The 16,472-nt window shown below is 31.6% G+C and overlaps 1 protein-coding gene across 3 annotated transcripts in view; it reads left to right on the forward strand.

Annotated features, from left to right (window-relative positions):
- The window catches only part of LOC127735674 (poly [ADP-ribose] polymerase tankyrase-1-like), a 39,491-nt gene extending 24,961 nt beyond the window's left edge, over nucleotides 1-14,530 (forward strand). For 2 of the 3 annotated variants that reach the window (XM_052245926.1, XM_052245927.1), the window contains exons 15-27: nucleotides 156-254; nucleotides 793-1,012; nucleotides 1,394-1,503; nucleotides 3,105-3,227; nucleotides 3,735-3,800; nucleotides 4,785-4,906; nucleotides 5,612-5,937; nucleotides 6,444-6,535; nucleotides 7,049-7,117; nucleotides 7,597-7,780; nucleotides 8,230-8,338; nucleotides 9,791-9,947; nucleotides 10,501-14,530. In XM_052245926.1, the coding sequence (XP_052101886.1) occupies nucleotides 156-254; nucleotides 793-1,012; nucleotides 1,394-1,503; nucleotides 3,105-3,227; nucleotides 3,735-3,800; nucleotides 4,785-4,906; nucleotides 5,612-5,937; nucleotides 6,444-6,535; nucleotides 7,049-7,117; nucleotides 7,597-7,780; nucleotides 8,230-8,338; nucleotides 9,791-9,947; nucleotides 10,501-10,575 (1,752 nt within the window). In that variant the 3' untranslated portion in view covers nucleotides 10,576-14,530. The remainder of the gene's footprint in view (nucleotides 1-155; nucleotides 255-792; nucleotides 1,013-1,393; nucleotides 1,504-3,104; nucleotides 3,228-3,734; nucleotides 3,801-4,784; nucleotides 4,907-5,611; nucleotides 5,938-6,443; nucleotides 6,536-7,048; nucleotides 7,118-7,596; nucleotides 7,781-8,229; nucleotides 8,339-9,790; nucleotides 9,948-10,500) is intronic. The other variant, XR_007998554.1, reaches the window with a different exon arrangement.
- The last annotated feature ends 1,942 nt before the right edge of the window (nucleotides 14,531-16,472 follow it).

The following is a 16,472-nucleotide window of genomic DNA, read 5'->3' on the forward strand; positions in this document are numbered from 1 at the left end:
ATTTCTAAACAGCCTTTAATATATTAGTATGTTAACCGAGTAATTTTAACTCAAAACTGATAGTTAAAGCTTAAGTTTTTTGGAAAGATTTAAGCTTTTATTTTCATGCACTGATATTGCCCTTAAATGATTGCATTGATTCTTTGTATTTTCAGCATGGAGCATGTGTTAATGTGGCAGATCTATGGAAGTTTACTCCTTTACATGAAGCTGCTGCAAAAGGAAAATTTGAAATATGTAAATTATTGCTGAAGGTATGATTCACATTCAATACAGCAAGGGTCAAAATGTCATATGTACCGGTAATTGTTTTTCATACATTTGCGTAGAAGGCAAATTCGAATTTTAATCTGCTGAATGTTTAGAGGAAAAAGTATTGGTGCAATTGTTGAGTATATAACAGCTTAGACTTCAAATCCTCAAAATTTCTTTTTGGGTAATCAGACTTTTAATATTTAACCCTCTTGGGACTAAGTTGTTCATAGAATAACACATTCTGACAAGAGAGAGCATGGTTTGAATGGAATGGCTAGTAATAAGAATACCATTATTTCAAACATTTATTTGGAGAAAGTAAAATGATTTAATATTATTTATCGGGTATCAATTTTATGGATTTAGTCGGTAATTGTTATAAACCACAAATTAAAATGTACAATGAAATAAAATAAATCTTTAGTGTTGTATGGAAAATTTGTTTCAAGTTCAAGGAAAATACAAGTTTTCTTAATACACAAAAATAAATGAATCCACAGTAGACCTTTAGTTTCATGTTTTATTTATTGCTTTCAGCATGGTGCAGATGCAACCAAAAAGAATAGGGATGGAAACACACCATTAGACCTTGTCAAAGAAGGTGATCATGATGTTGCTGATTTACTTAGAGGTGATGCTGCATTGCTGGAAGCTGCCAAAAAAGGAAACTTGTCTCGAGTACAGAAATTGTCAACACAAGAAAATATCAATTGTAGAGATAACCAAGGAAGAAATTCTACTCCACTGCATTTAGCAGGTAAATTACTGGAAAATGCACCATAAAAAAATCTATATATTTGAATCTTTGGTAAATAGAGTAAACTAAAAAGATTTTTTACAGGCCAGAAATATAAAAAGTTGCTTCTTCTTTATTCAGATTAAAAAATGCTTTAAAAAATACTGTAAATTCAGAACTAATGTAAACAAAATTATGCAATAAAAAATGTAGATAGCAATAACCAAAAGTTGTATATTATATTTTGTTAGTAATATTCTACTGCGACAAGTACATGAATCACAGTAATTATCCTCTTATCATAATGTGTGTTGTTGAAGATTTGCAATAGTAAATGGAATCAGCAAATACAGTAAACAATGTGTTGATTAACCTTGATTAACCTTCTTTTTCTCATTTCAGCTGGATATAACAATGTTGAAGTAGCAGAATTTTTATTAGAGAACGGAGCAGATGTAAATGCACAAGACAAAGGAGGATTAATACCACTACACAATGCTTCATCATATGGGGTATGTATCAATGTCTAGTGCTCTTCAAACTTATATACCGCCTCGGTGGTTTCGTGGTATAGTGTTCTCCTTGAGTGCGGAGGAGGTTATGGGTTCGAACCCCAGCCGGGTCAAACCAAAGACTTAAAAATTGATATTTGCTGCATCTGTGCTAAGCATGCATTATTTAGGAGTGAGAGCAAAGACTGGTAGGCTCAAAATTCAGAATAATGTGTCCGGTTAAGGTGACATGTCTTCCTGCGGACTGTTACCTTGTGAACTAGCATGTTGAAAATCCGACTTAGCGTGTCGGTCTAGTACAAAGCAGGGTTAATATTCATATTACATTAAATTTTTCTCGTCCTGAATATGCATATTAATTTGCCGCTGGACATTAAGCAGCCATTCATCATCATCATCAAACTTATATTCTTCCATTGTTCAGGCCAATCTTCCTTTGAGTAATAACATACACAGAACAACACTTTGGTTGATGGATATACTAAAAATAATATTGTATGTATGTTTGACTGCAGAATTCAAATTGTCAGGCTGCATCTTTTCGTTAAGCTTAAAATATTCCAGATTTTAAAATCGTAAATAAAGTGATATTTTCAATAAATACCTCTGACATTCATTTACTTTAAAAATGTTATGTAATTAAGCCAAGCACCAAAGTTTTTTCCGTTGAAGATCTACATTTTCATCTTTGTGTCTATTTAAACTTCATTTTAGCAACTGATTCAAGAAGATTTATGGCTATTTTAGCATTCTAGAATATTTCATTTTAGCATTTTTAACATTTTTATACCCCCGCTTTAAAAAAGGTGGGGTATACTGTTTTACCTCTTTCTGTCTGTCCGTCCCTCCATCCATCCATCAGTCCGTCTGTCCGTCCCATGAATATTTTTCATCGCATCTTTCTCAGGAACTACATTACAAGGATTTCTGAAATTTGGTTTCAGGGGTTATATGAGTCAGCTATACCATGTGATGCGTTTTCAGATTCACCACTTAACAACTTCCTGTTTACCGAACACTTATATCATTTTACACATGACATCCAAGTTGAAAATTTTCGTCACATTTTTCACAGGAACTACATTTGATACAAGGATTTCTGAAATTTGGTTTCAGTGTTTATATAAGTCAGCTATACCATGTGATGCGTTTTCAGATTCATCACTCAGCAACTTCCTGTTTACTGTCAAGTATTTGGGCTGGTGGTATCATCAGTGAGCAGTAGCTCGCAGTTTCACTTGTTCAACCTCTTGTGGCACAGAAAAGTTTGATTTTTTTCTTTAAAAAGATACTTTAGAAAACATCAAAGTTTTAATAAATGGTGGATTTTCATGGCCTAAGAAGTGATGCAAACAAAACTTTAATTTTGCATTTGTGATCTTTATTTTTTGATATTTGTGAGAAATGGTACAATCCTTACACATTCCATCTTAAATGTATGTCATATTTTAGGTCAGTTAAGATTATTTGTTAATTTCAATCTTGTTAATAATGATATTCTAGTCAATGTTTTACATCATGAATTTCATTAAGTTGAATGTATACTGCACATTTATAATTCCTATTGAATTATGATTTTATTCTGGTTCATCTATTTATAGCATGTAGATATAGCAGCCCTATTGATCAAGTTTAATACCTGTGTGAATGCTGTAGATAGATGGGGATTTACACCTCTCCACGAGGCAGCACAAAAAGGAAGAACTCAGCTCTGTGCTTTATTGGTATGTATCGTTAACCTGTCTCAACGACGAAACCCTTGGGGACTCTTGAATTTGTTCTCTTTAGACAGGTGTTTTGATTCATACAAGTTAAAAAGCATTGAAGTTGGTGTAAAGAGACATTGGAGCATGTTTGGTTCAGACAAGTTTCCTGTCAGGGTTGACAAGTTTTAATGTATATATTAAGTTCAGAACATAAATATATAGATTCTTACACTGCATTGGGTTTGATACAATATTTCTCTCTCCTTAAGACAGTTCAATTTTTTAATTAAAATAGGTTTGAAGAGTGCTTAAAGTTGTAACTCTCAAGTGTGGAAAAATATCACATCACAGAAGATAAGTTACTTTTGATATGAACAGAGTGACTTAATTGTGTGATTAAGGTTTTTGCATTTGATCCACTTGGTCAATTTTATAAATCAGAATTTATTACTCTTAACTTTAATATACATTTGTTATCTTTGAATTAACATCTAAAATAAATATTCAACTTTAACTTTTTTTTAGCTGGCTCATGGTGCAGATTCATCCATGAAGAACCAGGAAGGTCAGACACCACTTGACTTAGCAACAGTAAGTTTTATGTTTTATTATACCCCAGTCTCATTAAGGCTATTTAAAAAGTGAGGTATGTATTGCGCCTTAGTTTTCTTTACAAACAATGTTGGTTTTTATTCTGAAATATAGCAACAGTTCCACTTGACAGAAATTTTTTGAATTAAAAACACAATATTGTGGTCTGTACTAGACAGGTCATGTTCAATATTGACAATGAACATTTACTGTTCAAGAGTTTTGATGTGTGAATTAAAAGAGATGTCTGGTATATGTAAATAAGACCCTGAACAATCCAGACATTTTGTGAACAACAAATATTTTGAAGTTATTTCATTACATCTGTGAATCTAAATGTCATTATTTATTATTATACTTCATGTCAAAATGCCAGATTTTGATTGGTTAATACGAGGGAGACAATTTACTCTATTCTATGGTAAATACTCTTATTACCCTTCACGGAGACGCTTGATCAAGTGTGCGCTTTATTAAATACTGATGGTTGTTATGTACAAGACGTCATAGTTTATTACTTTGAATTTGAAATTTAATCGACAGTAATAACAGATCATTCAGTATAATAAATTAAATAACACATATCTGAGAGAGTGATAGCGCAGATTTTTACCCCTCAAAAAGACATTGTCAACCTTGACTTCGCCTCAGTTGACAATGTTTTCTCGGGGTAGCAATCTGCTCTATCACCCTCTCAGCTATGTGTTATTTATATAATGTTATTTTATTGTATTGCAGTATATACTATTATTTGAAGTCTATAACCTGTAAAAAGGATTGTTTTGAAAGTGTAGAAATTTAGAAATATATTTGATTTACTTTTCTTCACTGTTGAATAGAAAGTTTCTAAATTCATAAATATTTGTTGAAGATACAAATTTAATATCAAGAGATATTAATTAAATATATTCAATAATGTTTAGAAAATAAATTGTGAATACAAACCAAAAATTTTGAGATAAACACTGACTGTTTTCATTTCAGGCTGATGATGTCAGAGCTTTAATACAAGATGCCATGCCACCTGTCTCCCAACCACCAACATTACAAAAATCCCAGTTAATGACATCAGTTGCTGATAATACCAGTTCATCGTCTGGTAACAGGTAAGTCTTAACTCTGTTCTATCACAACCCACTGTTCAAACTCACAACATGTTACATTACAGAAACTTTAACTAATGATATCATTTAGTAATAATAAATGTCTGATACCCTTTTTCTCACAATTTTAAACAACATAGAAATTTCAGCTCATCACCTTGTAAAATGACAGTATTTTACTTTTAAATAAACATTAGCAACTCTGAATATCTGTCAAAAAAGGTGCATTTAAAAGTCATAAGTGGAGAAGGATCAGACAAAGCTATTGTCAGAAGAAAAAGAATAGAAATCACGATACAGTACAAATACCATTAACAACAAGATTGATCAACATCAATCCTTCATTGGGATCTAGTACAAAGCAGCATTGATGATCATATCACATTAAAATGTTATTGTCCTAAATATGCATGTAATATTGGCCTAACGATGGTAGACCTCTATCAATTAATCACTCAAAACAACCAACATTACAAGAAACTTGACTGAGGACAACAATGATTGATAAAAGTAGTTCTACCCAAGATGTTCGTCAGTAGTACACCAAGGTAATTTACTTAATAAAAAGGTGTGAAATCAAACAAACATACTTTTATCTTTTTCACTAAGTGTATGCTTATATTCAATAATGTAGCATATTTTTTCAACAAAAAAATTCTTGTTGGTATAAAAGTGGGCTGAAAAAATTTGATTTTCTGTTAATTTCAGTACAATGTTTACCAGTACAGATTTAGGAGCTGCTGCAGGGGCATCTGTAGCCTCTGGTGGTATGCCATCTAGTCCTCAAGGAGGGGATGGGGCCCAAATGGAACGCACAATGGCTGAAGGAGAAAGAACTGTGGACAATATTAGTGTTTCGTCATTCTTAACTAGTATTGGACTGGAACAGTTAAGAGATATTTTTGAAAAAGAACAAATTACTATGGATATTTTAGTTGAAATGGGACATGATGAATTAAAAGACATTGGTATAAATGCTTATGGACATCGACATAAGATTCTAAAAGGATTAGAAAAAATGGTGTCAGGAAAAGGTGGGTATCCTATCAATTGTATACAGCATGTCGAACACTTTTTAAAAAATAGTGCAGTGCAAATTACTGAATTTAAATGATTTTTTAATTGCAGTGAAATTTTATGCTTAAAACTATACATGATGTATTAAAGAAAATTGAAGTTTTTGAGATTTTGTTGATATTTAGTTACAGATGTTAGCATGGTTAGGCTCATGTAAACATTTTCATTTCCAAGGCACATGCTTTGAATGCAAACATTGTCTGCTGCAGGTCGTGGAACCAGGAAGTAAATTTAAAATCTGTACAAACAGTTGTATTATATATTTAAATACCTTCTAAAAACATAAAACAGTTGGTTATACTATTTGTGTATTTTTCATAGTTTTAAAAGATATATTGTTTTTTAAAAAAGTTCTAAATAGCATTTTGATTATGAATCCATAAAGACAAGCAAAACTTCTTTTGTGTTTCTAAAAAAGTTTGATGTATAAACCATCACTAAGGATTTTGTCCTTTTAATTCAGGAAGTTCCATTCTAACACCAGTACCACACCAAGGTACAGTTCTTGTAGATCTGACTACAGATGATCCTGAATATATTTCTGTTGATGAACAGGTAAGGATTTTGAATATCTAATTGCTAAGCTTTATAATGCGTTCCTGTTATTTATTAATTACATTATTGTCATTTTTAACTCAGAATATCAAGTTCACCAAAAAATTGATAGGGCTATTCCAGAAATAAATGTAAAAGGGGGGGGGGGGGGGGGTCAGATGGCACTTTTATTTAACCCGCCATTTATATTCATTGATTATTTCATATAATTGTTAAGGCTATCTGTCTTAAATAACCACCACCCATCAGATTTTAATAAAAGTGCCTCCAGACCCACCCATACAATTAATTCTGGAAAAGCCCTTGGAGAAAAGTCATATTTTTGTGCCTTGAAAGGAACAAGCACTTAGTTTCACATCTATTAATATCCCCTGCTATCTGCTTTTCAGAATTCAAAAAGAGTAAATTTTTTAATTGAAAGAAAATTTGAGCTTTGTTTTACCATTGGTATGAGTAAAGAAAATTTCATTTTTAACATGTTGAAGGTATTCTATATATTATTATATATTACAGATGGAGAGTACATTGAGAGAACATAAAGACAATGTGGGTGGTACTTACAACAAATACAATATGTTAAAAGTAAGTAAATTCTGTCCTTTTAAAGGTATATATGATTGAGAAAATGTACCATGAGATTTTACAAGATAGGACACTTCTGCATAGAGATTCTCAATACATTTCTTACTTGCATGGAACAAATGCCTTTAAATAGTCTCACATTATCTTTTTGTATAAGAAAATCCCATGTCTTGCTGTCAGAATGCATGTGAAACAAACAGTGATTTCAATCAATATGAAATTCAGACCTTCTCCTTTTCATAGGGAAAGTCACATACACATGTACACAAATTAATAAATATCAGTAGAATAGGTGTGACACAGGCAGTTACAATCTTACACCAAAATAAATACATTAGAATTAAAAGGCACATTAATTAAAGGAAATATATTTTTAAATGTGTAATCTCAAATTTTGTTAAAGGCTTTTCATTAATTTCTACATATTTGTATGAGATATTGTAGACATTCATATTAAACAATGCATTGTATTCCAACAGATACAGAAGATCAGTAATAAAAGATTATGGGCTAGATACTGCCATAGACGGAAGGAAGTAGCTGAGGAGAATCATGGACATGAAAATGAGAGGCTCTTGTTTCATGGTTCTCCATTCCTTAATGCGATAGTTCAGAAAGGATTCGACGAAAGACATGCTTACATTGGGGGAATGTTTGGAGCAGGTATGTGTTAATTCAGCACCCATTCCTTCTTAAATCCTCTTATAGATGACAATGAACTTGTTAGATTAAAAAAAAATGGCTTTGAATTAAATTTCTGGAAATTAGATTAACAATATGGCACATTTAAATGGTTATTTTTTACTATTTTACTAGGTATATTTTACATTCTTTAGAAATATTTGCTTGAGTTTTATTTTCCTTTATTGACAGCAATAGCAAAAAAAAAAATAATTATGATATTGATTGAACAAAATGAATATTGTTTCAAAAATGTGAAAAAAGCAAACAAAAGGAAGTCAGATAGAGGTATTATAAGAGGACGCGACGCGTCTGTGAATGAACAAACAATCAATCGAATATATTTTAAGAAAATTAAATATAGAATGCTTTAATAGGGGTGTTAAAGCTTACTATTCATTCTAATCATACTCTTATTTTATTTATTTCAGGAATTTATTTTGCTGAAAATTCGTCCAAAAGTAATCAGTATGTGTATGGTATTGGTGGGGGGACAGGGTGTCCTGCTCATAAAGACAGATCATGTTATATATGTCAGAGGTAAGAAAACACAAGCCTAGTGAACTTACTCAGTACATTGTCACCAAAGATATATAAGAAGGGTAGAGTTGTCTCATTGGTACTCATACCACATCTTCTTATTCATATAGGTTGGGAAATTTGAATTTTTTTTTCCTCTGCTGTAGGCGTTAGGGGCACTACCCTTGATCTTCCGTCCTTCCGTCTTTCCGTCTGTTCCATTTTCAGAGCTTGATTGGGAACATTCGTGTTCTCAGACACCTGCTGGTGCACTGAAGTGAGACTGCATATTCAGAATGATTTCTTACTGGATGGAGGACTTGAACATAACACTTAAATGAATTATATGATAGAAGTTGAAATTTTAGTTGGTAATTGGCCTGAGAATCGAATATGTTATGTAGTTTGGGCTATGTATGGAACAGGAGCATGGTCACTTATCAGTTAGATGAATTTTCAAAATATCCTTACATATGAAATTAATGCAGAGCTGCAAAATGATTTAAAATAAAATAAGATTTGGTATGGTTGCCAATGAGACAGCTATCCACCATATGCCAAATGATATGGATGTAAACAACTGTAGGTCACTGAACTGCTTTCAACAATGAGCAAAACTCATACCGCATTACAGCTGTAAAAAGCCCTGTTCTGACAAAATGTGGAGTACAGTCGAACCTCATTGTGTCGAAAACTTTGATGAGGCGAAGTAATTGCTCAGTCCCGATAAAATTCCTGTTTAATCTATGCATAATTACTTCTGATGAGTCGAACTCAGTTGATTCATATACTCGGTTAAGTTGAGTAAATTTTATATTGATGTTAAAATTAATGTAAATTGACCCGGATGTCTCTAAGTTCGAAAGTAAGAATTTTCGAAAGATAATCTAATGATAAAAATTCAAGACGGAAGTATTTCTTATGTAACCTAATCATTTTCAAAAAAAATTAAAGCGGAGTAAACATACTTGTTTGTATAACAGTTAACAATGACATGTTTATGGTGACTGGTAATTAATTAGTTGATCATTCAAGTGTAAAGTAGTGTGTTGAACATATTTGACTTGACATAAAAATGAAACAAATTTAAATGACCCAAGCCGAGATTAAATGAATCTCAGAATTAAAACTTGTTAATTACAATAAATAAAAGGATTAAGACAATTATGATAAATTCATAATAATTTAATGTAAAGCAGACGACCTCATCAGAGACCATTCAGAACTTATTTCGTTCTGCGAATACTTTGGTCAGGTCCCTTCGACTTCGACACAACAAGGTTAGACTGTATATTAAAACATAAAATATACTTGGTATAAAGGATGGATATTAAATGAATAACACAAACCAAATAGAAAATATCCTGGGCAAGTAAGCCTCCATGAAATATATTCTGCAACATATGTATTGGAAGAGACTGTTAAGTAAGTCTGTAGATTTAAGAGTTGATTGAATACTTTTTATTTTTTCAGACAATTATTACTGTGTCGAGTGACGTTGGGAAAATCCTTCTTACAGTTTAGTGCAATAAAGATGGCCCATTCACCACCAGGCCATCATTCCATTATAGGGCGACCCAGTAGTGGAGGTCTGATGTTTCCAGAGTATGTTGTATACCGAGGAGAGCAGGTGTGTAGAGTATTGACATGTCAATTTATTATCTTGTAACAGTGGACAAGTCCTCCTGTTCATCTATTTTTGTCATGATGTTAGTGTTCATCTATGTTCTTCATATTTTTTGTATTCATCTATGTTTGTCATGATAAGCATTTGCACTAAAATCAAGTTATAAGCCATGACCAGTCATAGTAGGATGATACTCTTTTTACATGTCTTTTCTGAAAATAAAAATCTATACTCAAATATGGTTACCTTTACCTTTATTATACTCTTAAGTGGTTCCAGGTTTCTGATTTTTGTTTTGATTACTGAAAATGTAATGATGAACTCTATCTCTGGAGTACATTGTAAAAAAAATGCAATTTTATTTTAAGAGATGAGTTCTGTGATGAAGATAGGAAAATATGATATTGAACTATATCTCAAAGTATGTGGAAAAATTGTATTCAGTCTCTCCAGTATAGATATAAGGAATATGTATGTATGTATTGAAAATGTAAACCCTTTATCTTTTTTATCAATTTTAATGCTTTTAAATGCATGTATTTTTTTTACATTCCAGGCCTATCCAGAGTATTTGATAACATTTAAAATAGTAAAGCCAGACAACACAGAAGATAGTGCCAAGAAGTCATAGCAGGAGACATTTACTGTTGACAAAACCTTGTAGATCTGCTTTAATTTGTTAGACATAACAGTATTTTAATTGACAAACCATTTGTTTTATCATTCATGTTATGGTTGTTATCCAAATCAAATTTTTAGTAAGTCATTGTTGTGTACCCACACTTAAAATAAGGAGGGTCTAATACTATTGGTTCATGAGTTTTGTTGCCTAGGCTGTGGATCATTTATTCATTGGGCCATGTTATTCATAACTGTCTTATTAAAGGGGGGGTTCTTCATACTGGATCATCTTTGTTTTGCAATCTTTAATTTTTCCCAAGCCATTGAGCAGCTATAAATAAGATATGTGTGAAATTTAATGGAAAAATATGAAAGCCATGTCTAATATTAATTTTAATATAACTTGTGAAAGATCAGATTGGTATTCTGGAAGTTTCTTGTTCAAAAGCTATTCATTTTCATGGAGTTAATAGGGATAAACAAACTATCAAAAGAAACTCTACAAAAAAGCAGTATTTGTCCTTTTTGTAAGATTTTTTTTAAACTCAATGTAATGAAACAAAATTTTTTAAGACCATAAAAGTAAGGGTCCAAAAAATTGAATAAATCTGTACTAATATGGTTTTTATAAAAGTAGAGTTCGTAGTTAACTTTGAATAAATCAAAGATTGTGTTATGTGACATTTTATTTAGAAATCCATTAAATGCATGACAAAAAAAAAATAGGAAACATACCAAAGTTCTGATCATGTAGGGAAATTAACTGTCATGGTTCCTGAGAGCTGTTCCAAAATTGGTTGTTGTGGGAGGGATGGGGGACACTGAAATCAATAATTTGTAGGTGGTTGCATTTTCTTATAATTTTGCAAGAATTTGAAGTAAAATGAAAATTTTATTTTATGAATGTTTGGGTGTCGAAAAAAAAGTGTCCCCATGCATTTAATTCTGCAACAGCCCTGACACATAAGCCTTAATGCATGATTACAAATCCATATTTCAACATTTAAGGGGGTGTTTTCATTGTTGCTAAAAATGGTGAAAAAAATAACAAAAATATAATTCATCTTCAATATTTTTTAGCAATTTCATACCATCATATTTATTTTGTATATCAAACATGTGAAAAAATGTATGAATTTTAAGTTCAACACCAGTTTCTCATGGGTTATTCAGAAATGCCAAATAACATTGCTGAAATATTGGTTTTGGGATACATTGTATTATTAACTTCCCTCTAAGTCTTGGTGTTTTAACAAAAATATATGTGTTGTATCCATTGTTTATAATTATCTTGCCTTTATTTCTGTCTCTTATTTTCTATTTCCTATTTGCTCTGAATGTTATTCCCAATATTTTTTGTGTTTAATCTGTGTATTTCATGTTTGAATAAAAGAGTGAAACTGAAATGAGAGAAAGTATTTTAACATTTTCAAAAATTTCATATCAACTTGCAATACTATTATACATATCCATTAACCATCTGTAATATTTCATGATGATAAAGTGTGCACAATGTGTTACATTGTCTTTGAGTCAAAACCTTGGTACAAAATTAAAATAAGGACAAATTTAAGAAAACTTTAAGAATAACAGTAAGATAATGCATAGATTTTTCACTAGTTTTCTTGGTTGATCTAATTGAACATTTAGTTAGAAAAACAATTATATATATTACAAAAAATACAGATTGGAAATGGAAACAATTGTTCTTGTTACTGTTTTAAGTAATGGTTTTTATTTTCAATCAATATTAAATTTTCTTGCCTTTTTTACTGAGAGTGAATAAAGAGATTTGCTGTTTGATATTTCAAACAGAACAACAAAAACAAAACTTATTACTGCAAAAGGTTGTATTTTAAACAGATAATTTTACAACAAAAACTTCAGTGGCAATTTCATGGGTTAGTTGTGTTAACAAAATGTTTGAATACACAAAAGTTATAAGAGAACTACACGGCTGTTTTTAACTCATTTTCTGTTGAATCAAGTTTTACATGTGTTTTAGCTCAGTTATTTTTTTTTTTTTTTATTTGTCATTTATTTAATTTATAAGTTTTCAACGTAAATTAAAGATTTTAATTAAAGATGAAGAGAAATTACAACACTTTTGAAAGATGATCAGTTTGACAGCTGGTTTTTTTTATACGACCGCAAAAAAATTTTTGTGGTCGTATATTGGTATGACGTTGGCGTCGTCGTCGTCGTCGTCTGGCGTCGTCCGGCGTCGTCCGAAGACACATTGGTTTTCGCACTCTAACTTTAGTTTAAGTGAATGGATCTCTATGAAATTTTACCACAAGGTTCAATACCACAAAAGGAAGGTTGGGATTGATTTTGGGGGTTATGGTACTAACAGTAAAGGAATTAGGGGCCAAAAAGGGGCCAAAAATAAGCATTTTTGTAACTTCCAGACATAACTTGTGTGTTAGTGTATGGATCTCTCTGACATTGTACCACAAGGTTCCATATCACAAAAGGAATGCTGGGATTGATTTTGGGGGTAATTGCCTCAACATTTTAGGAATTAGGGGCCAAAAAAGGGGCAAAAAACAAGCATTTTTCTAGTTTCATGACAATAACTTGTGTGTAAGTATATGGATCTTTCTGAAATTGTACTACAAGGTTCCATATCACAAAAGGAAAGCTGGAATTGAGTTTGGGGGTAATTGCCGAAACGTTTAGGAATTGGGGGCCAAAAAGGGGCCAAAAATAAGCATTTTTCTAGTTTCAGGACAATAACTTGTGTGTAAGTGTATGGATCTTTCTGAAATTGTACTGCAAGGTTCCATATCACAAAGGGAAAGCTGGGTTTGAGTTTGGGGGTAATTGCCCTAAATGTTTAGGAATTTGGGGCCAAAAAGGGCCCAAAAAACACATTTTTCTAAATTCCAGACAATAACTTGTGTTCAAGTGTATGGATCTCTCTGAAATTGTACTGCAAGGTACCATACCACAAAGGGAAGGCTGGGATTGAGTTTGGGGGTGATGAATCATAAGGGGGTTCAAAAAATTTGGGGGGGGGATTTTTTTTTTTTCCTTTTTTTTCTTTTTTTCCTTTTTTTTTTCTTTTAAAATTTTCCTTTAAAGTTGGTTATTTCTGATTTATATTTAAAAGCAAATAATAATAATATGGTAGGAGATACACACCAAACAGGATGTGTAAATTATTATATAGTAAGTATTGTGCAATAGCAAGAAATTTTCAATTGCACAGTATTGCACAATAGCAAGAAATCTTCAATTGCACAGTATTGCGCAATAGCAAGAAATTTTCAATTGCACAGTATTGCGCAATAGCAAGAAATATTCAATAGCACAATATTGCGCAATAGCAAGAAATTGTCAATTGTACAGTATTGCGCAATAGCAAGAAATATTTAATTGCACAGTATTGTGCAAAAGAACTTCGTATAATTGCTTATTTCTTGACCAATTTCAATGGGGTTTTATTCTTGAATTCTTGGGGTTCTATAATATGCTGAATCTAACCGTGTATTTAGTTTTTGGATTTTGGGCCCCGTTTTTAAATTGGTCCACATTGAGGTCCAAAGGGTCCAAAATTAAACTTTGTTTGATTTCATCAAAAATTGAATTATTGGGGTTCTTTGATATGCCGAATCTAACCGTGTATTTAGATTCTTAATTTTTGGTTCCATTTTCAAATTGGTCTACATTAAGGTCCAAAGGGTCCAAAATTAAACTTAGTTTGATTTTAACAAAAATTGAATTCTTAGGGTTCTTTGATATGCTGAATCTAAAAATGTATTTAGATTTTTGATTATGGGCCCAGTTTTCAAGCTGGTCCAAATCGGGGTCCAAAATTAAACTTTGTTTGATTTCAACAAAAATTGAATATATGGGGTTGTTTGATATGCTGAATCTAACCATGTATTTAGATTTTTGATTTTTGGGCCCCGTTATCAACTTTGTCCACATTGAGGTCAAAAGGGTCCAAAATTAAACTTTGTTTGATTTCATCAAAAATTGAATTCTTGGGGTTCTTTGATATGCTGAATCTAACCATTATTTAGATTTTGGATATTGGACCATAATAGGTGAATGTCCAATTTAAAATTTTTAAGTTCTTAGACCACATTCAATCTGTGTTAGAAACCTATGCTGTGTCAAATATTTAATCACAATCCAAATGCAAAGCTGTATCAAGCTTGAATGTTGTGTCCATACTTGGCCCAACTGTTCAGGGTTCGACCTCTGCGGTCGTATCAAGCTGCGCCCTGCGGAGCATTTTATTTTCAGATATATTGAAACCATTTTTAAAAACAGATAAAATTCATGTGCCTACAATAAAAGAAATTGAAACAAACTAAACAGTCACAAAAAAAATTATTTAATGCTTTACTCATATAATACTAATGAGTGGATATGATACTATCAAACCTTAAAAGTTCACTTGTTTAAAAAAGCAAACATTTCTTCTGAAAAGTGAGTTTGATATGTCAGACAAGCATAGATATTGCTTGAACCATGTTTTTATGTATAGAAAACCAAATTATCCAGTTGTTGGGTTAATGTTTTAGAGCTTGCCATGTATTTAATTGTACATATTAGTTAACCAGTCTTTGTTACAATTGTATACATTGTATATAATGTAAACTAAATTATCTATTGTCATTAAATGTGAATCCGATTAAAACTCATATCTTGTTATTATGCTTCATTAACAGATTTCTTCATAGTACACACTTGCCACATTTTTCCATAAAACAATATTTTCTACAATATAAATAGAATAATACACACATTACAGTTTAATGTAAAACGGTACATAACACAAAACAAAATTCAAAGTAGAAATATCACAGATGAAGATCTCTCTTAGACATAGTTAAAAGCTAAACAATACACAAAACACAGTTCAATATAGAATTTTTTCAAATGAAGATCATGCATGCGACAATTGAATGCCACAAGGTACACAAAGCAGGGTTAAATGTAAAAATACAAGATGCAGATCTAGATCTCTCACAGGACACAGTTCAATGCCAAACGGAACACAAAAAACAGTTCAATATAGAAATGCAACGGATAAAGATCTTGCATAGGCAGCTCAATGCAAAACGGTACACAAAAACTTTAATATAGAAGTGTAACAGATGAAGATCTCCCATAGACATCTCTATGCAAAATGGTACACAAAAAATAGGTTCAATATAGAAATGTGATGGATGAAGATCTTGCTTAAACAGCTCAATGCAAAACGGTAAACAAAAACAGTTCAATATAGAAATGTAACAGATGAAGATCTCCCATAGACATCTCTTATGCAAAATGGTACACAAAAATCCGGTTCAATATAGAAATGTGACGGATGAAGATCTTGCTTAAACAGCTCAATGCAAAACGGTACACAAAACAGTTCAATACAGAAATGTAACGAATGAAGATCTCGCATAGACAGCTCATGGAAAACGGTACACAAAAAAAACAGTTCAATAATATAGAAATACAACTGATGAAGATCTCATATAAATAGTTAATTCAAAACAGTACTCAAAAACAGTTCAATATTGAAATGCAACAGATGAAGATCTCCCATAGACAGTTCACTGCAAAACGGTACAAAAAGCCTCATTCAATAGCAGTATATATTATATAAGTTTTAATATTCAAAAGGCTGACTTGATCTTTGTTTTCATTTGGTTATCGCTTACAGATATCTATTGCTTTTAGCTTACATTCACATTCTACGTCCATCTCTTTTCATGAAGTTGCATCTTTTGAATGTGACATTGTCTCTCTCATTTTCATTTGTTCCATTGTCACCTGAATTAAACCAAACATGTAGTGTTATCTGCAGATTAAGTGGTGGAACTTGTGTCCTACACATGTTCTATGACTTTTAAAAACGTTACATATACATGTACTGATTCTTTTTATAAGTTTCAT

Source organism: Mytilus californianus, unplaced genomic scaffold (assembly GCF_021869535.1).
Source record: "Mytilus californianus isolate M0D057914Y unplaced genomic scaffold, xbMytCali1.0.p SCAF_3, whole genome shotgun sequence".
Taxonomy (NCBI): Eukaryota; Metazoa; Mollusca; class Bivalvia; order Mytilida; family Mytilidae; genus Mytilus; species Mytilus californianus.